The sequence below is a fragment of the Brassica rapa genome, chromosome A09, assembly GCF_000309985.2.
Source record: "Brassica rapa cultivar Chiifu-401-42 chromosome A09, CAAS_Brap_v3.01, whole genome shotgun sequence".
NCBI classification, from domain to species: domain Eukaryota; kingdom Viridiplantae; phylum Streptophyta; class Magnoliopsida; order Brassicales; family Brassicaceae; genus Brassica; species Brassica rapa.
In genome coordinates this window covers 34,916,903-34,937,867 of record NC_024803.2, presented here as the reverse complement: position 1 = coordinate 34,937,867, position 20,965 = coordinate 34,916,903, and the positions used below count along the sequence as shown (strand labels likewise).

Here is a 20,965-nt window from a genome sequence, read left to right as displayed (position 1 = left end):
GTTATAGTTTGTCTTACTGATTTTACTACTCTTCTTGGCATAAGTTTACTAACAATTGAAAATTGTCCCATGACTCCCATCTTTGTTTTAGAGTTGAATTTTTTTGTATGTTTAAAGTTTGAGAGGTAACATTTATGATAGTTTTAGATTTATAGGATGTTTTGTAAATTTTGACCACCTCACAATTACAAAATAATGTTGTTATTGCAAAAATATAATTAGATTATGTAATCATGAGATTTGACATTTTATTATAAATTTTGGAATCCTTGTAGTTTTATTTAGAATTCGTCATAAAATATTACTTAAGCAAAATATCATGGGTTTAACAAAGAAAATAACTCAAAAACAATGAAAAGGACACACATAGACATATTTGTAGAAAGTCGAACTACGTTTCACCTAAATTATCATTTAATAGCAACAAACATATTATCACCATATTAAAATATAGAATGTCTCATAATAAGATAATAATTTTAAAATAATATTGGACAAATTCCATAAATAGATTTTTTATAAACGTCTAACGAAATTAGCAGAAACAAATCTCAAAATATAACATTAAATAAAAAGACTAAATATAAATCAGAAATTCTAACTACAATCTCACCCCTAAATATTGTACCTTAAACCATGATCAGTAAATCCTACACTCAAATATAATATATATATATTGTATCATTTATTATTTACACTTTTTAAAATATAATTTTTTATTTTAAATTTATTTAATTAATTATATAGTTATAACTATGACATACTTAGTATTCTTTAATATATGTTAATTTATAAAAGAATAATTTATGTATTATTCTAGAGCAAAATTTGTTTTATTTTCTGCTATGGTAGAATTCTTTTCATTGATTTTCATTCGGTAGAGATCTCTATCCTTATTATTCTTCAATTACCAAACATAACTTTTGTTTTTGCTTTGACCAATCTTCTACTGCAACTTTTATTTTTCACCATCTCAGTCGGTTCGAGTATCTTCTCTCCGGTTTTTTAGCCAAAAAAACTATTGTACCATTCCTTTTTTTTGCTACGGTCCATTCCCTTTTCAGCATGTGCTTAATGGCAAAAAAGCATCAGATTCTCACTCTGTCTTACAACCTCCAGAAGCTCTACTGAGTAGAATGATTTCATCAGCAGGGATCCAAGCATCGATATGAATAGGTTCTTCACACCTTTTGGAAAGATTCTTCCAGTAATAAAAATGAATCCAAACCGGGCAACTTTATTCCAAACTACGGATTTAAGTAGGCCAGCAAGGAAAAACGAAGGAGGTGAAATCCAGGGAATTTCCTAAGAACAATTCAACAGCTTGTTGCTAAAGCCTATAAGCCAAATCCAGTGACAGTGATTTCGTTGGAGTTTCAAAGCCACTGTCACAGTAAGCCCTTATATATTAGGCTTCAAGATGGGCATAGAAACCGATATCACTCCGCCAAACCCTACTCTTTTCTTACTACTGCAATATATACTATTGCAGAGAACTGAAAGCGTTTAAACTCTGTGATTAACACTGCTGCCATAAAATTGGCAAGGTCTCACAGTGGAGCCTGGACGTGGAAAATCTTATGAACCCCATGGTGCTCCATTGACAAGTCTTGGTCTCCTGAAAAACATAGCATTAAAGTATTACATCCAGAAGTTGCAAGCATAACTTTTACCAAAATCAAAACGAAAGAAATATATAACTTGGTTAATCCCATAACAAGCTGCTTAGGAACAAACCTTTCCCAAAAATCATGTACACACATATGAGGGGCAAAAGAAAAGAAAGACGTAAAACTAAATCTTTCTAACTTCTGACTCTGAGTTCCACCAGGCCGATAAGCGTTGTCTCGGGGAAGCTGCGGATTTTGAAAAGCCAAGTAATTTAGGCTAGAAATAATAACCATAATAATTTATGCTAGCATCTTAAAGAAGAACAAAACCAGAGAGTACAAGGAAAAGTAAATTAAATAAGCAACTACTATAACATCATCCTCAGGCACATAAAACTGAAAAAACAGAGAAGAAGATCAAGCAATACTGTTAAGAATGTCTAACCTTTTTACCCCACATGGTTGGTAAGGTTGCCCTCAAAAGGTGGAGAATTTTGAAAATCCGAAGAAGGTTGTGCTCGTTGAACTGGAGGATTACTACAAGCAAAAACTTCCAATACGCAGTTCGTATGTAAAAGACAAAGAAAGTAATAAAACTTAAGAAATTGAGCTAGCCATAAGGAGGTTTCGGCTCAAACCACCAGAGATGTAAAGCTAGGCTTTATCTAACCTTTGAATTCCACCTGTTCCAAAAGATTGTCCTGCATAAATTGAATGGTCTGAGATGCCGGTGGTTGAATTGGTGAATCGTTACAAGCAAATCCCCAATTCTCAAGGTGAGAATTTAAGGAAAAGAAGCAAAACAAAGCAACCAGCATCTCCTCCTACGGAATAAGCACATGAGCTTCAAAATCTGAAGCTAAGAGCTGCATAAGTGATATTAGAACACAATTTCACAGAAAATTCAAGATACTTCTCACTTTCGTGTGAAAATATTCCGAAGTCAAGTTCCAGACTTGAAAAACAGTAGGGAAGGTCTCAAGTGGTGACACTGGCACATGTTCTGTCCACCTGTTTGCATTACCATTTTAGAAAATCAGTCTATGCTATACAAAGCGCATAAACGTATCCAATAAACCACAAGCAACCTTAATTTTATCTACCGATAAGTAACCATCTTAGTTCTAGCTCAGTCACCTCACCTGTTGAAATATCCCGCACAAGAAGACCCTTCCACCTTCGTAAGGCCACACGAAGAGAGTCAGAGTAAGAAGATGCTTCCCTGAGGCAGTGCTGTTTCCGGCTGGTATCCACTGTAGAACCAAACATCCCCTTCCAAGTGTTTATATAGTTACAGGGAAAAACTAATTCCTACAAACTTCTCAATCGATTCTCAATGCGTAAGTATCTAAACTCTCCCCCGATGCTTCCACTTCTGCAATAACCAGTAGCAATAGATCCAAGAGGGTAATCTGCTTTGATAGCCTCATTCCTCCGAGTGGAGCACCTTGAGATGCAGATGGTTTCTGTAAGTAATCACAAGTTAATCTCCACAACAAAGACCAAAACTTATCGGAACAATATTACCAAACTATATATGAACATGACGAAGAGAAAGACGTAGAATCTGGGCTCGGGCTACAGCTACAAATCGGGGTGGGGTCTTACCTGTGATGGTCTCTGAATTCGCCGTCGAAGCCTTGGAGTTTTCGAAGAAGATGTTTCGTCTTTTGGAATCGTCGTCGTTGAAGAAGAAAAGATATAGAATGATTTGGAGTCTTGGATGAAGGATGTGGAGAAATAAAATGTTTCTATTGGTTTTTCAAGTTTTTTCATTTAATGACATGTCATTTTCATATGACTCTAAACAACTGATGTGTCAAGTGCTGGAGAGAACCTTGCTGTATTATTGTGTTGATTTGATTCGTAATCATATAAACTAAAATGTACAAAATATTAAAAAGTATAACTGTAGTTAGGTTTTTTGTATAAAATCGAGTAAATCAAAACTAAAAAGATACAAACCAAAGCAAACCAAAATAAATAGTACTGTATGATTTAAAAAAAAAAAAAAAGAAGGGGCATAAATGGGTTAATGGTCTGGTTTAGTTCTTTGGTTTAGTTACTTCAGTTACCAGCTGGTTCAATTATCTTCACCTTGCTTGACACGAGGCGAAAGCCATTTGGGAAAAGTTAAAATCACAAAACAATTTCATCTTTCATCCCCTTCTTCTCTTTCTCTTTCTCACTCAACGGGCTCTCACTCGATCTCTTCAATCATCATCGATCATCACTTGGATGTCAGTTATACTCTCTTCTCTACTACCACCTTCTGGTCTCTGTTATTCGCCTAACCTTCAATCTCTCGTGGAGTTCTAGGTCGGGGTTTATCTGTCAGAGTTGTTGCATACCTTTGCTATCCATATTCTCTAAGGTTTTGTCACATTTCCTCTTTTGTTTCGCTTGTTACTAAATTAGTTTTGTTTAGTCTTTGTGTCTAGATTCTGCCGACGTTGAGAACTGTAGATTGGGTTTGTGTGTTTGTAAAGAGATGGACAGAATCAGTGGATTGTCTGATGAACTGCTTGTTAAGATACTACTATTTGTTCCGACAAAAGTTGCTGTGTCCACAAGCATCTTGTCCAAACGGTGGGAGTGTCTTTGGATGTGGTTGCCCAAACTTAAGTACGGTCATATGTATTGTTCAGAGTCTGAATGGGAGAAGCTACAGTGTTTCCTTGACAGAAACCTGCCATTACATAGAGCTCCTGTTATCGAAAGCTTCCGTCTTGAATTGTTTAATACACGTCTTAAACCGGAGAATATCAAAATGTGGCTTGTATTAGCTCTTTCTCACTCCCTACGTGAGCTGGAGATAGTCTATGTGTCATATCCGAATAGGCTAAACATTTTGCCCAGTAACTTGTTTACCTGCAAATCGCTCGTGATCTTGAAACTCGGTGGCCGGATCCTCTTGGATGTTACTCGATTGGTCTCTCTTCCCTCTCTCAAAACTCTGAGACTTCTTAAGGTGAAATACTTTAAGGACGAAACTCTTCAACGGCTTCTATCTAATTGCCCTATTCTTGAAGATCTAATGGTGGATTTACATGAGCGTGATACTACTACGACAAAGTTTACTGCTCTTGTTCCATCTTTGCAGAGATTGACACTCCGTATACCGGATAATCCTCATATAGATGGGTTTATGATAGAAACTCCTGCTTTAAAGTATTTCAAACTTAGTGGTAATATTAGAAATTATCACTACTGTTCGATTGAGAACATGCCTAACCTGATCGAGGCGCATTTAGATGTTGAATTCCCTGATATCAAGAGTCTTATTGGATCAGCCACTTCTGTCAAGCGTCTTACACTATGTTCAAAGGTAAATCACTTTCCGTTTATCAACTCATTTTATGTAAATCATTTTGTCGGTAACTTTAGTATTCTGTGTGCAGACTTTGCTTGCTGAAGGTTTTGTCTTCAACCAACTTGAACACTTAGAGGTATGTACATGCCCAATGATTTTCTCCAATCAACTTGTCCGGCTGCTCAAAGCTTCTCCCAAGTTAAAGAGACTAGACATTTCCGTCGTCAATGTAAGTTTGTTTGTTTGTTAACTCTCTTTCGAGAGTATGATTCACAATCTGGTCTCAGTCTAATCTTTGTGTTTGACATCAGCATCATAAGCCTATAGGTATGGATGAATGGAACCAGCCAAGTACTGTTCCTGAATGTTTGTTGTCGAGTCTACAAACTCTCAGCTGGTCGGGGGAGTACATAGGAGAACCACAAGAGAGAGATATTGTGGTTTACATTTTGAAGCATGCTCTTCACCTAAAGACTGCAACTATCAAGTCATATGAATCGGCTGTTCCAAAATTTGAGATGTTAAAGGAGTTGTCACTTTCTTCTAGAGCCTCAGCAGCATGCCGACTCATGTTTGATTGAGTATTTTTGATCACTAAATTTAGTCTTGTTCTTCAATTTTCTTGTATTTGCTTGTGCTCTTGTATGATTTGTCTTCCTTGTGAAAACTTGTTATCCAAACTATCTTTTCTATATGATGTCCACTGTAGAAACGAATTATGTTGTTGTCTGGTGCTAAATTATATGATCAGATTTAATAGTTTAATGTGTATGGTTTTAGACCGGATAAGCATTGTAAATGATGAGCTGATCTTAGAGAAATAGGAAACATGATCGTATGTGAATATGGTCATGTTAGTGTGTGTATCCATGTTAGTTGTGGTTAGAGTTGTCGCCATCTCAAGACGCAATAGCTCCATTGAGCAGGATACTTCCCTTGAACGCAAATAATTCGATTGTTGTTATACAAAAGGGAGTAATAAAGTGATAAGAACACAAGCGTTTATTGATCAAGAACACGATTACAATATCCAGAACCTAGGGGCCCCTATCTCTCCCAGATACATCACCACAAGATGCATAAAGATTCTGTTACAAGCACTCATCTATTTATACTATATCACTCTCTTGCTCTTTACAAGTACAATATAATCTATATAAATTAATAATTTCTATAAATTAATAAATTTCGTCGGTTCCAATTTGAACATGGGCAAAATATGACACAAATCGATAAAATAATAAGATTCTGTCTGTCTCACAGTTAACAAAGATGGTACATTATAGGGTTTGTTTCCTTCTCAGAGATGGACATAATCAGTGGTTTGTCTGATGAACTGCTTCTTAAGATATTACTGTTGGTTCCGACTAAAGTCGCTGTGTCCACAAGCATCTTGTCGAAACGGTGGGAGTGCCTTTGGATGTGGTGCCTAAAAACGATAAATAATTTAAAAATTATATTAATAAACATGTTTGGATTTTGTAATATTTAAAATAGTTATCTCCCTATATATTAAATGAAAAGTCACTTTATTGATTTCTGATGACGTGTCGCTCATAGTTGAAGTTTCAAAAAATTGTTATAATTTGATTGGTCGATTGTTTTTAATTTTTATTTATTTAAATTAGATCTAAAAATTTAAGGTAAGTTTAAAAACATTTAACATCACTTGCCATATAATCTAAAGAATATTACAAATAACAATTTATGGCAACTAATTCTCGAAATTATAGAAAGATTAATAATGTTTTATTTATTACTTTTAATATTTATAAACTATAAAATATAATGAACAAATTTTTATATAAGATAATTATAATAGTTTTATACTCTACTTAATGAATTATATTCGAATATAATTATATAATAACTATTTTGAATATTACAAAATCCAAACATGTCTATTAATATGATTTTCAAATTATTTATCGTTGTTTACAAAATAAATTTATCAGAATTTTAAAATTATTTATATAATGTTATAAATTTTTTATAAAAATATTAATCCTACTATATATTGATTGAGAAGTCATATAAATGACTTTTTTATTACGTGTTGATCATAAATGAGCTCTTCAAATTGTTATAATTTGATTGGCCAATGATTTTTAATTTTATTTATAATAATTATATCTAACAGGAAATGATAATTCAATTACCACTTTCCAAATAATCTACATAATATTAGAAATAATTATTTATGGTAAATAATTGTTGAAACTATGAAAGAGTAATAATACGATCAATTTTTTAAATAATTATAAATTACATAAAATAATAAACAAAAATGTTTATTTGAATTGATATAATGATTTTATATTCATATAGAAAGAATTATATTTGTATATAAAGTATCATGATAACTATTAATGTCTAATAATTTAATGCATACTTTATAAATTATTTATAAAATTATAAATACAGTTATAAAATTATTTATATTGGCTTATCAGATGTTTAAAATTATTATAAGAGGTTCTAAGTCATTTATAGAAGCTTATACATTAATTTATAAAATGTATTTTAAAAATTTATCCTCCTATTACAATATTTTGAATTTTTTTTACTTTTAATGGTAAAATTCTTCAACTATGTTTACTTAGTGTACAAACCCCTAAACTAAAGATTTACTGGTAGTAATGGTAATTATGATCTGTTAGAGTTTAATTCATTAAATACAGTTAGAATTACCAAAACAAACTTATGTATATATTATAACCAGAATAATTTTAAATATTAATTAGAAGCAAGATTTGAATTCTATCTCATAGCTGAATTAAAATTTATTAGAGGATATTCTATCTCATAGCTTCTCTTGAAATCTAGGTCATTTAGAAACTTAAACTAATTTGCTATATAAATATCACACCACCCCCATTAGTTTCACGCATCTATCTTTTAAGTTTTCATATGTTTTTGATCGCTCATATTTAAATTCTACTTTTGTGATCTTGCGCAGGTGTATGATAATCAATAAGTAACTCATAGACGGAATACTATTATTGGTAATTTTATGGGGGATTCTTCTTCTCCGTTTATTTTTGTTCTCTTCCTCTCCATGTTGTATCTCTATCTATATTTTTGCATCAGTAGTGATTCAACTAACAAAAAGAGACGACTTTGTTTATCTAGAAACTGATCATCCCTTTCCAAAAAGGTAATTTTTTTTTATAAAGTCAAATCACTTAGCAAGAATATAATATAAGATGTGTATGCTAATCAAGTGCAATTTATTTATTGTGTGTGATCCTCTTTAGGTACGTCTGAGAGCGAAAGGTAATCTCAAAGCTTTTTAAAAACTTTGAAACTCATTGATTTTGTCCTATCAATTATATAATTTGTTATCATTTGGGGATTGTTTACATCTTTAAATATTTTTGTTAAAATTACCTCTTTTCTGACTCAAGTTTTAGAGAAGAAAACCGTAAATCATCTCTGATGTTACAATTAAACTAATGATAATAAATCTCAGGTAATTCAAATCTCTCTTTTATATTTCATGGCTGATTTTTTTATTGGGGTTATGCGTGAAATATTTGTTTTTTCTTAATAATATTTTTCTGATGTTTTAAGATTAGTGTTAAATGTGATCGTTTGAAGCATAATGCATTCTCAGAACACACCTCCATGATAAATACTTCTATGTAAATTGTGTCAATTATGTTAGTGATTTTGCATCTGAGTATTGTGACTGATGTTCCAAGAGAGAAAACGTATCACCTCAAACCGAGATTGTTGGGAAAGGTAAATGGTTTATAGATGTAATTGGATAATTGGCATCTAAAAGATACATTTTATTAGATAGTATCAAGCAGTCATTTTAAATCTTTTGAACTCTAACTTTTTGAACTAACAGAATAATCATGCTTAACCTATACGCAGTTCAAAGAGTTATGTATCTAAATGATACGCTCTATCATATATAAATGATACGTTTTATTAGATAGTACAAGCAGTCCTTTTAAACTCAAACAATGCCATGTTCTGAGTTGTACACATTGTATTGACCTTTTTTTTTCCTTGCGGTGTGTATTCAGATAACAGTAGTGAAGTGCATATATGAAGTAATATCAACCAAAATTAAGAAAAGTCTTTTAAAAGCAGAGATAATCACATGGGTCTCTCTTGAACATGGCAAATAACTATCAGTTTTGCCAGACCCGAATTTCTTAAACATGTTTTCTACTTTCTATTTTCTTATTATTTAGTTTCACCTGATGAAAAGTTTGAATCACAGACTCTTGACATTTTAAAATTTATATTATCTGTTTGTGTAATGGTGCAGAGGTTTCAATGAGACCGGCTTATCCTTCTTCCAAGAAAGTAAAGGACTATGACAAGTTTGAAGCTGAAATGAAGAAGAATAGAAGGATGATAAGCTTGAAGGAGACGCTGCTTTGAACAAGTTCTTCCATGAGATATTGAATTCTGATGAGGATATGAGGAGTGCTAGAGCAAATCATTTATGAGTATCTATCTATCTATATTCCTATTTAGTCTTTCTTTTCTTGTGGAGATTACAATGTTTTTGGCATTTTGATTGACTCTTTTTGCAGTTTTGCACAATCAACAGGTGGAATCTATTGAGACAGTGCTTTCAATAGACTGGAAAGATGTTGGTGCTAAGAAAATCGAGAGCACTCTTTATGATGATCTGGCGCTCAAGACATGGAAAATATGATCTTATATGATGTGTGGGTTTTACCTTAATCTAGACAGAACTCGAAGCCTTGGTCTTAAGGTCTGATTTCTCTACTTTATGGACTTAAGGTACTTTGTATTTTCCATAACTCATATTTTTTATACGAAACACTGAAATTTTTAATCTAAATGTTCTAATGTATTCTTTGTTCATATGAACATAGTATAAATATCAATATGTAACATCGAATCTTTCATATTAACCACATACATGTAACATAAGTATTATATAGTTGTAAATATGTAATTATCAATTTAATATTAATGTTAATGCCCGTACATGCGTGCGGGCGGTCCACCTAGTTATATAATTATATTTGAATACAATTCACCAAGTAGAGTATAAAACTATTATAATTATCTTATATAAAAATTTATTCATTATATTTTATAGTTTATAAATATTAAAAGTAATAAATATAACATTATTAATCTTTCTATAATTTCAAGATTTAGTTGCCATAAATTGTTATTTGTAATATTATTTAGATTATATGGCAAGTGATATTAAATATTTTTAGATTTACCTTAAATTTTTAGATCTAATTTAAATAAATAAAAATTAAAAACAATCGATCAATCAAGTTATAATAATTTTTTTGAAACTTCACATCTGAGAAACACGTCAGCAGACCTCATTAAAGTGAATTCTCTATAAGGAGATGTTCTATGTATTTTTTTCAGTAAAAACGCATACGTTTCTTTTCATTACCCAGTTTTCGTCGATTGACAAAATACTTGGTTTAATGGTCTGGTTAGTTCTTTGGGTTTAGTTACTTCAGTTACCAGCTTGGTTCAATGATCTTTCCTGACACGAAGGCGAATGCCATTTGGTAAAAGTTAAATCAGAAAGCAATTCATCTTTTATCCTCTCCTCTCTCTCTCTCACGGGATCTCACTCCATCTTCCATCATCGCCATCCATCACTTGGATATCAGTTGCCTAAGGTGACACTCTCTTCTCTATTATCACATTCTGGTCTGTTATTCGGGGTTTATCTATCGTTCTTTTCAAGTTGTTACATCGTCACCTAACTATCCAGATTCTCTTTTGTCTCCTTTGGTTTTGCTTGTTACTTATTAGTTTTGGTTATTTTGTGTCGACAGTAACAACGGTGGTACATTATAGGGTTTGTGTCCTTCTCAGATATGGACATAATCAGTGGGTTGCCTGATGAACTGCTTGTTAAGATATTACTGTTGGTTCCGACAAAAGTTGCTGTATCCACAAGCATCTTGTCCAAACGGTGGGAGTATCTTTGGATGTGGTTGCCTAAACTTGATTACGGTCCTCGCGACTGTTCAGAGTCTGAATGCGAGAAGCTAAGGTGTTTTCTAGACAGAAATTTGCCTTTACATAGAGCTCCGGTTATCGAAAGCTTCTCTCTTGACTTATGCTGTTCACGATTTAAACCGGAGAATATCAACATGTGGATTGGAATAGCTGTTTCCCACTGCCTACGTGAGCTGGAGATGCTATATGAGTCTGATCCGGCTAAGCCATTCGTGTTGCCGAGTAACTTGTATGCCTGCAAATCTCTCGTGGTCTTGAAACTTGATGGAGATATCCTCTTGGATGTTCCTACAATGGCGTCTCTTCCCTCGCTGAAAACTATGAATCTTCAAAGTGTGAGATACTCCAGTGACAAAACTCTTCCACTGCTTCTATCAAAATGCCCACTTCTTGAAGATCTTGTGTTGGATTTATGTGAGGATGATACCCCGAGATATCTGGGAGTTGTTGTTCCGTCTTTGCAGAGTTTGTCACTCTCTATACTCTATAATAATCATATTATAGATGGGTTTGTGCTAACAACTCCTGCTTTGAAGTATTTCAAACTTATGGACTATAATGAACACTACTGTCTGATCGAGAATATGCCTAACCTGATCGAGGCATATTTAGATGTTGATTGTCCTGATATCAAGAATCTAATTGAGTCAATCACATCTGTCAAGCGTCTTTCAATATGTTCAAAGGTAAATCATTTTCCATTTATCAACTTATTTATATGTAAATCAGTTTTCAGTAATTTTGGAATATTGTGCGCAGGCTATGCTTGATGAAGGTTTTGTCTTCAACCAGCTTGAACATCTGGAGGTATGTTTATGCATGGAGCATTCCTCGAATCAACTTTTCCGGCTGCTCAAAGCTTCTTCTAACTTGAAGAGACTGGACATTTCCTTAATGCATGTAAGTTTGTTTGTTGACTCTCTTTTTTTAGGATATGATTCACAACCTATTATCAGTCTAATTTTTGTGTTTGTTATCAGGGTCACGTGTCTCAAGGTATGGACGACTGGAATCAACCAACTACCGTTCCTGAATGTATCCTGTCGTCTTTACAAACTCTCAACTGGTCGGCGGAGTACACAGGAGAACCACAAGAGAGAGATATTGCGGTTTACATTCTGAAACATGCTCTTCACTTAAAGACTGCAACAATCAAGTCATCTGAATTGGAAGTTACAAAATCTGAGATGTTAAAGGAGTTGGAACTTTCGCCTAGAGCTTCAGCTGCATGCCAACTCATGTTCGAGTGAGTATTTGATCTTTAAACTTGGTCTTTTTGTTTGTGCTTGAACTCGTATGGTTTGTCTTCAACTCTGAAAACTTGTTTTCCCAAACTAATCTTTTTTTATATGTTATCCACTGTAAAAAAACGAATTATGTTGTTGTTTGGAGCTAAGTTCTATGTATCGTGTGGATTCCCTTTTGGGAAAGTAATCAGAAAACATTGAACTTTATCTTCTCTCTATCATCTATTTACCATCGTTGTTGTCTCCTTGTTTTGCTTATTCTTCTTCTGCGTTTTCTGTTGATTTAGACAAAATTCCCACGGCCCTCGTTTAGTTGTTTGGTTTAGTTACTTCAGTTGTTACTTGTTACCAGCTGGTTCAATTATATTTCTCGACACAAAAGGCGAAAGCCATTTGGGAAAAAGTTAAATCAGAAAACAATTTCTCTCTTCGTCTTTATCCTCTTCTCTCTCACACACACTCACGGGCTCTCACTCGATCTCTTCCATCATCATCCATCTGTTGGATTTCAGTTCCCTAAGGTTTTGTCACCTTTCTCTTTGTCTCTTTGGTTACTAATTAGCTTGGTTAGTCTTTAAAATGTGTTCTTCTGTTTTGTGTCTAGATTCTGTTCGACAGTAACAAGGGGTACATTGGGTTTGTTTTTATTTGTAAAGAGATGGACAGAATCAGTGAGTTGTCTGATGAACTGCTTGTTAAAATATTACTGTTGCAGAGAAGTAGAAAAAACCCGTCAAGGCTAACTCTGACGCAGCTGGGTAGCAGCACCTTCTTGGTTCTAGACTTAAGGAGAAGCGTGATCAGGCCGTAGTGAAAGTTTGGCCAAGAGGAGATCTAGCTAGACTCTCTTCTGCTAATCCAAAATTTGCAATATCAACAAATGAACAAAGAGATTGAAACATGAAGTTCAATCTGAGTCACTAAGAAGCTAAAAACGCAAAACACATTATCAGTTTCTAGCAAACTCTCCAAATGCCTCTACCATATCTCGACAAGTTTCTTCTTTGACTCCTATGCCATTTTTTCCAATCTTGTTCTCAAATTCATCACCAGGATCATCTATTGCTTTGCAATCATTCCTATATGATTCACAATCTCTTGTAATCTCCTCCAACATTTTCAACTGGATGTCGTTTCATGATGTCTCCACGGGATCTCGCAGGATTCCATCTTCTCCAGTTACGACTAGAAGAAGAATACTGATTTGAAGTTTTAATTTTATAGGGCTTTAAGGTTCTTATGATTTGATTGAAGGCTTTAAAATGGCAAAGTGTCTACTAAATAAACTATAATACTTAACGGAAATTAAACAATTTAACTGTTGACTTCCTATGGGTTTAAATTTGTCTGGTCAACTAAAGTTCAAAGTTTAAATGGCTTATTATAAAAAGTTCATGATTTAAATGGATCAGTTAAGAGTTGGAGATTTTTTTTTTAACACTGGTTATATTTCATAATGTAAAGTTTAGAAAGAACAAACTGCCTCCCTAACAACACACACCTCATAAACAGAGGATTGGAAGGAACATGTTACCAAAATAAAAAGAAGAAAAAAGCAGAAAATAAAGAACAACAGTAGGTGCCCAAACAAAGCATGAACAAAGGAAACATGCTAGAGGCTCGTCAGCCAGCGAGAAAGCTGCGTCAGCCAGTCATGGAGACTCCATTGACAGCCTCTGTGATAGTGAATTACTAGCCAGTGGGGACCCAAGTCGCCAGATAAGATAAGCAGCGATGAACCCGCGTAACGCTGATAGCAATGCTCGTAGCAACACCATTCTTATCGAGAGATACATGCTATGAACTCTAATCATCAGATTAGCTTAGCTCATTTCTCCAGCATGAAAGAAAGAGACTTTATGTAGCATGTTTGCCATCAGAGTTCGAGATTTATTTGGCTTCTTTTTGTAAGTTTGGGATTTAAATGGCGTTTTTTCCTTTTCTTTTCTTATTCTGGGTTTTCTCTTGATTTAGGCAAAAATTCCCACGTTCCTCTCCACCTGAGTCAACGGGAATCACATCCGCGTCGTTTTAGAACAAACAAAGTGGCATAAAATGGGTTAATGCCCTGGCTTAGTTCTATAATGCTCTGGTTTAGTTCTTTGGTTAAATAAATTACTTCAGTTAACCAGCTGGCTCAATTATATTTCTCGACACAAGGCGAAAGCCATTTGGTAAAGTTAAAATCAGAAAACAATCATCTCTTCTCTCTCTCACTCCATCCTCCATCATCACTTGGATATCAGTTGCTTAAGGTAACACACTCTCTTCTCTATTATCACATTCTGGTCTATTATTCGCTTAACCTTCAACCTCTCGTGGAGTTCTAGGTCTATCGTTACTTTCAAGTTGTTACTAATTAGTTTTGGTTATTTTGTGTCGACAGTTACAACGGTGGTACATTATAGGGTTTGTGTCCTTCTCAGATATGGACAGAATCAGTGGGTTGTCTGATGAATTGCTTGTTAAGATTTTACTGTTGGTCCCGACAAAAGTTGCTGTATCCACAAGCATCTTGTCGAAACGGTGGGAGTGTCTTTGGATGTGGTTGCCCAAACTCAAGTACGATTTCAGGGGTTGTCCAGAGCCTGAAGGCAAGAGGCTACTGCTTTTTCTTGACAGAAACCTGCCGTTACACAGAGCTCCTGTTATCGAAAGCTTCCGTCTTGAGTTATATGGTTCATATCTTTCACCGGAGAATGTCAAAATGTGGGTTGTAATAGCTCTTTCCCACTGCCTACGTGAGCTGGATATATTACATGAGTCTTATCCTCCGTCTAAGCCAATCGTATTGCCGAGTAACTTGTTTACTTGCAAATCGCTATCGGTCTTGAAATTGGATGGGGATATCATCTTGGATGTTCCTCGAATGGTCTCTCTTCCCTCTCTCAAAACTCTGCAACTTCAAAGTGTGACATACTCGAAGGATGAAACTCTTCAACGGCTTCTATATAATTGCCCAGTTCTTGAAGATCTAATGCTGCATTTACGTGATTATGGTGACACTATGCAAAAGGTTACAGTTGTTGTTCCATCTTTGCTGAGTTTGTTACTGTATACCCTATGGTCATGATATACAAGGGTTTGTGATAGACACTCCTAATTTAAAGTATTTCAAACTTGTGGATGATAATGATAAGAGTCACTACTGTTTGATTGAACATATGCCTAACCTGATCGAGGCACATTTAGATGTTTCACTCACTCACATCAAGAGTCTTATTGGCTCAATCACTTCTGTCAAGCGTCTTACAATATGTTCACGGGTAATTTATTTTACATTTATCGTTTTATTTATGTAATCATTTGTCACTAATTTTTAGTATTCTGTTCGCTGGCTAAGTTTGATGAAGGTTTTGTCTTCAACCGGCTTGAGCATCTGAAGGTATGTATATGCAACGACCATTCCTCCAATCAACTTTTCCGGCTGCTCAAATCCTCTTCGATCTTGCAAGAATTAAACCTTTTCTCAATGGAGGTAAGTTTGTTGGTTTAACTTTGTCTAGGGTCTCTGATGCACAACCAAGTGTCAGTCTAATTTTTGTGTTTGACATCAGGATCATGAGCCTCAAGGCATGGATGACTGGAATGAACCAAGTACTGTTCCTGAATGTTTGTTGTCGAGTCTACAAACTCTCAGCTGGTCGACATACACAGGAGAACCACAAGAGAGAGATATTGTGGTTTACATTTTGAAGCATGCTCTTCACTTAAAGACTGCAAGAATCAAGTCATATGAATCGGCTGTTCCAAAATTTGACATGTTAAAGGAGTTGTCACTTTCTTCTAGAGCTTCAGCATCATGCCAACTCATATTCGAATGCGCATCTGAAGATTAAAATTGGACTTGTACTCCTGTTCTTCTATTCTTGTATGTGTTTGTTCTCGTATGGTTAAGTCTTCGACTCTGAAAACTTTTTATCCAAACTATCTTTTCTATATGATCATCGGATTATGATGTTTGGAGCTAAGTTAAATGATTAGATTTAATAGTTTTGTGGTTAAAGTTAAGGTGATGTTGTTTTGAGCTAAGTTATAGACCTTGTAAATGATGCGCTGATGTTGGAGAAATAGGAAACATGATATGTCGTAGTGTGTGTATCCACGTGAGTTGTGGTTGGAGTTGTCGCAATAGCTCCATTGAGCCAAAACACTTCACTTTCTTTGCTTATGCTTTGTTCAGTCATCTCAAAACTCAAGAATTCTTAGAGTGGCTTCTGGTGTAATCACTAATTTGGCAATGCACGGTAAGAACTTCTATTGGTGGTTCAAGTAATTTTATGATATTGTTATAGATTTTTAGACTTAAAAGTGGTCTCATTTGATTGTGTCATTTATTTACAGTACTTGTTTGCTTAAATGTTGAATCTGTAAGTTGCATTAGACGGTTCTTGATGCCAAGTTTCAATAAATGGTTTCTTTCCGATATATGATGTATTAATCAGAGAAGAGTCGAGATCTAATAATGAATAAAGGAGGTGCTCAACTGCTAGCAAAGATGGTAGCTGATGCACTGCCCAATTTATGCGGAAATTTGTTCCAGTACTTCCAAGTAGCAGACATCTTAGAATATATCTACTCATCTGCATCAATCCATGTCTGTAATATATAGCATATGCAAAAGCCAATCTATTTAAAGAAGCTTTGTGTTGGGATGCTAAGTACATACGTATTAACTCTTACATGTCTCTCTGTTTTTAGCACAAAAAGAGAAGTTTCTCAAGCTCCTGAAAGAAGAGAAGCGTGACAGAGATCGTAATAATATCAGTGGAGGCGAGTAGAGATGACAATGGCAGCTTAGCAAGGAAGATACTCAGATCAAAGCATGTTACTAATTCAGACAATAATTAAATTTTTTAATCAGACAAACAAGGCTTAAAATTATGGGAAATTGCATCCCATAACCAAACAAAAAACTTAAATTAACTAAGTAACCAAAATCTTTTTCTCTCTCTTCCTTTCCCTTCCTATCTCTCTCATCCCTCTCTCTAAAAATCTAATTTTGGTTTTTTTCTTGGTTATTTCACAAATTCTCCCAATTATTATTCTCTCAGTCATTTAACGTTGTTTCGTTCACAAGAAATCAGTATTAGCATGGTTAAGCCATCATAGGGAATTATAAACTCTCTTGAATTTACACTATTACTAAACAAAATAAGAGTTAAAACTCCACCACTAATAAAAAAACATATATGTTCCCTCAGAACTAAGTTACAAATCATATAAAAACTGTATCAGATATACATTAGCTTTTTAAATCATCACAGGGAACCACCAAATCAATTTAGAACATATATATGAGAAAATCATATAATTCGAGGGTTGAAGGGCTCAGAAAATGTTTAAGAAAACAGTTATTTTCCTTGGCCACAAAAGGCCTCATAATGAGCTGGGATAAAAATGATATCATCATAGCCACTTAAACCCTAATCAAACCCAAACCAATTTGCAAAACACAATTAAACACACCAAAAATTGAGAAGATTTCATAATCAATACGAACAAAAGATAATAAAAGGTTCAGATACATGTATTGAACATAGTTGTACTCCTAGACCACAAAAGGCCTCATAGAGCTGGGATTATATCTTATCATCACCACCCGTAATCACACAAATTCGAAACAAAAGAATCAAATTCAAGAAAACCCATCAACACTGTAAATATAAACTTAAACGAAAGAGCCAGACAGACGAATTTGATTTGATAAGAAACAGGAATCTTTAATGGACACTAAGGCTTTGAATGGTGACCAAGGAACGATAGGGAACACTAAATTCTTTATCATTCCCAAAAAAAATCACCATTCACAAGGAATAGTTTTTCCTTCTTGTTCCTCTCTATTCTTTTTTTTGTAGAGAAATATTGAACAAAAATATTTCTTGTTAAATTTGATAAGGAACAAGCATTCCTTTTAATTCTTATACGTTTTTTCTATTCATTCTTCTTGTTTCCGAAAAGGTCACCGGTCGAAGCCGAAAAGGAGACGCTGATTTATAAAAACAACTAGGGTTTTCATACCACCTTGTCAGGCCCAGTAAGGATACATGAAAGCTTGGCCCATACTAAGGCCCAGTGACAAGCCCACCAAAGCTTGGTAGTTCCGATGGTCGTAGATATCTTCTGATAAGTTAAAACCCCTTCATCTTCCTTCTCAGGCAACACGGTCCCTCATCAGTACTAACACAAATGCTTTCGCAGTCTTCTGGTCATTTCCGGTTTATCTTCTGATTCCGATTCTTCGGGGGAACATTCATCACCTTAACTCTCTAAGGTTTTGTCATGTTCCTCTCTTTTGTCTTTTGTTTCGCTTTTAACTAATTAGCTTTGGTTAGTCTTTAAATATGTGTTCTTCTGTTTTATGTCTAGCTTCTGTAGACAATTAGAACGGGTTTGGTTCTTTCTCAGAGATGGACAGAATCAGTGGGTTGTCGGATGAACTGCTTGTTAAGATATTACTGTTTGTTCCGACAAAAGTTGCTGTGTCCACAAGCATTTTGTCGAAACGGTGGGAGTATCTTTGGATGTGGTTGCCTAGACTTGAATACGGTCATAAAGATTGTTCAGAGCCCGAATCCAAGAGGCTACAGTGTTTTCTTGATCGAAATCTGCCGTTACATAGAGCTCCTGCTATAGAAAGCTTCCGTCTTGAATTGGATAATTCAGTCTTTAAACCGGAGAATATCAAGATGTGTGTTGTAAACGCAGTTTATCACTCCGTACGTGAGCTGGAGATAGTATATGAGTCTTATTCGGCTAAGCCAAACATATTGCCGAGTAACTTGTACACATGCATATCTCTCGTGATCTTGAAACTTGATGGGGAGATCCTCTTGGATGTTCCTCGGATGGTTTCTCTTCCCTCTCTCAAAACTATGAAGCTTCAAAAAGTGAGATACTTCAATGAAGAAACTCTTCAACAGCTTCTATCTAGTTGCCCAGTTCTGGAAGATCTAGTGGTGGATTTAGATGAGGAAGACACAACTCGAAAGTTGACGGTTGTTGTTCCATCTTTGCAGAGTTTGTCACTCGTTATACCCTGGAGTAATGATATATATGGGTTTGTGATGGACACTCCTGCTTTAAAGTATTTCAAACTTGTGGATGATAATCAGAAGAGTCACTACTGTTTGATTGAGCATATGCCTAACCTGATCGAGGCACATTTAGATATTGCATTCCCTGATATCAAGAGTCTTATTGGATCAATCACTTCTGTCAAGCGTCTTTCAATATGTTCATGGGTAATTTATTTTACATTTATCGTTTTATTTATGTAATCATTTGTCACTAATTTTTAGTATTGTGTTCACAGGCTATGTTTGATGAAGGTTTTGTCTTCAACCAGCTTGAGCATCTGAAGGTATGTATATGCAAAGACCATTCCTCCAATCAACTTTTCAGGCTGCTCAAATCTTCTACGATATTGCAAGAATTAAACCTTTTCTCAATGGAGGTAAGTTTATTGGTTTAACTTTGTATAGGGTCTCTGATGCACAACCAAGTGTCAGTCTAATTTTTGTGTTTGACATCAGGATCATGAGCCTCAAGGCATGGATGACTGGAATGAACCAAGTACTGTTCCTGAATGTTTGTTGTCGAGTCTACAAACTCTCAGCTGGTCGGGGGATTACATAGGAGAACCACAAGAGAGAGATATTGTGGTTTACATTTTGAAGCATGCTCTTCACCTAAAGACTGCAACTATCAAGTCATATGAATCGGCTGTTCCAAAATTTGATATGTTACAGGAGTTGGCACTTTCTTCTAGAGCTTCAGCTGCATGCCAACCCATGTTCGAATGCGCATCTGAAGATTAAAATTGGTCCTGTGTCTTCTATTCTTGTATGGTTAAGTCTTCAACTCTGAAAACTTTGTATCCAAACTATCTTTTCTATATGTTATATATCATCATCGGATTGTGTTGTTTGGAGGTAAGTTGATTTAATAGTTTTGTGGGGAAAATAAGGTTATGTTGTTTGGAGCCAAGTTATATAGACCGGATAAGCCTTGTAAATGATGCGCTGATGTTGGAGAAATAGGAAACATGATCGGTCGTAGTGTGTATCCATGTTGGAAGAAACAGGTTCGGTCGTGTATCCATGTGAGTTGTGGTTGGAGTTGTCACAATAGCTCCATTGAGCCAAAACATTTCACTTTCTTTTACAACAAAAAAAACTCGATTGTTGTTATACAAAAGGGAGTAATAAAGTTAGGACAGTAATACAGTCTTTTGGCTCGTCCTTAATATATTAATGACAAGTTAAAGATTGAAAATAAATTGATCGAAATTTATTACTAATATTCTGTATATATCTACATATATATATGTTCAATACAATCTATCGTATTGTTTTCAATATTGAAAATGTTAACCATATACATGTGGAAATAAAGTATAATAATATTTGTCCATTCATTTTTTTTTCAAAAAATTGTAGAGTACGAGCAAAAACGGAAGCATACCCATGCCTCACCAAATTTTTATAATCACAAAGCAAAATCAAAAGTTTTATACGAAACACATAGAAAGCAAATAAGTAATGAATTTTCCAAATTAAAAGAGAATCTAAGGGAAAATGAAATTGGTGATGAGGTGAATTTAGAATGAAGCTTGTTTCACCTTCTTCACATGTATTTGTACTTCATGGTCTTGCTAAGTCCATTTATATTTCAAAGGACAAGCGTATGAAGGAAGATCTTCCAAAAGTCTATGTGAGCCTCAAAGTTAGTTTTCTCTCTACAGTTACAAGTGGATTCTTCGTTTTTAATAATACTAATTTCAACTTTGTATACCATGA

General features: G+C 34.6%; 2 protein-coding genes, 1 long non-coding RNA gene, 3 other non-coding genes and 1 pseudogene across 11 annotated transcripts; 3 read left to right on the top strand and 4 right to left on the bottom strand.

The window, feature by feature from the left end:
• Positions 1 to 1,033: 1,033 nt before the first annotated feature.
• LOC103841401 lies at positions 1,034 to 3,919 on the bottom strand. The gene is made up of 6 exons (XR_627809.3): positions 3,862 to 3,919; positions 3,219 to 3,784; positions 2,753 to 3,076; positions 2,056 to 2,621; positions 1,738 to 1,856; positions 1,034 to 1,618 (listed from the first exon to the last, which is right to left on the bottom strand). It is a non-coding gene; the product is annotated as an uncharacterized LOC103841401 (long non-coding RNA).
• LOC103841402 (FBD-associated F-box protein At4g10400) lies at positions 3,793 to 5,688 on the top strand. Of its 3 annotated transcripts, XM_018655097.2 has the most exons (4): positions 3,793 to 3,929; positions 4,052 to 4,938; positions 5,012 to 5,152; positions 5,235 to 5,688. In XM_018655097.2, the coding sequence occupies exons 2-4, from the start codon at positions 4,102 to 4,104 to the stop codon at positions 5,502 to 5,504; spliced, it is 1,248 nt and encodes a 415-aa protein (XP_018510613.1). In that variant the 5' UTR covers positions 3,793 to 3,929; positions 4,052 to 4,101; the 3' UTR covers positions 5,505 to 5,688. The 3 variants fall into 3 exon arrangements, with proteins under 3 accessions (XP_018510613.1, XP_033137150.1, XP_033137149.1); XM_033281259.1 differs by lacking the exon at positions 3,793 to 3,929 and having other exon boundaries at positions 4,047 to 4,938; positions 5,251 to 5,688; XM_033281258.1 differs by lacking the exon at positions 3,793 to 3,929 and having other exon boundaries at positions 4,047 to 4,938.
• Positions 3,855 to 20,124, top strand: LOC103841399 (FBD-associated F-box protein At4g10400). 4 transcript variants are annotated; one of them, XM_033281255.1, is made up of 5 exons: positions 3,855 to 3,929; positions 10,731 to 11,603; positions 11,677 to 11,817; positions 11,898 to 12,163; positions 12,880 to 13,591. In XM_033281255.1, the coding sequence occupies exons 2-5, from the start codon at positions 10,773 to 10,775 to the stop codon at positions 12,905 to 12,907; spliced, it is 1,266 nt and encodes a 421-aa protein (XP_033137146.1). In that variant the 5' UTR covers positions 3,855 to 3,929; positions 10,731 to 10,772; the 3' UTR covers positions 12,908 to 13,591. The 4 variants fall into 4 exon arrangements, with proteins under 4 accessions (XP_033137146.1, XP_033137148.1, XP_009116184.2 ...); XM_009117936.3 differs by lacking the exon at positions 3,855 to 3,929 and adding an exon at positions 10,178 to 10,571 and having other exon boundaries at positions 12,880 to 13,589; XM_033281257.1 differs by lacking the exons at positions 3,855 to 3,929; positions 11,677 to 11,817; positions 11,898 to 12,163; positions 12,880 to 13,591 and adding exons at positions 7,707 to 10,571; positions 19,480 to 19,620; positions 19,700 to 20,124.
• On the top strand, positions 13,662 to 16,170 carry LOC103841398 (annotated as a pseudogene).
• On the bottom strand, positions 17,208 to 17,281 carry LOC117128772. The gene has a single exon (XR_004452162.1). It is a non-coding gene; the product is annotated as a small nucleolar RNA snoR53Y (small nucleolar RNA).
• Positions 17,488 to 17,587, bottom strand: LOC117128764. Its single transcript, XR_004452154.1, has one exon. It is a non-coding gene; the product is annotated as a small nucleolar RNA snoR69Y (small nucleolar RNA).
• Positions 17,677 to 17,771, bottom strand: LOC117128762. Its single transcript, XR_004452152.1, has one exon. It is a non-coding gene; the product is annotated as a small nucleolar RNA snoR69Y (small nucleolar RNA).
• Positions 20,125 to 20,965: the final 841 nt, after the last annotated feature.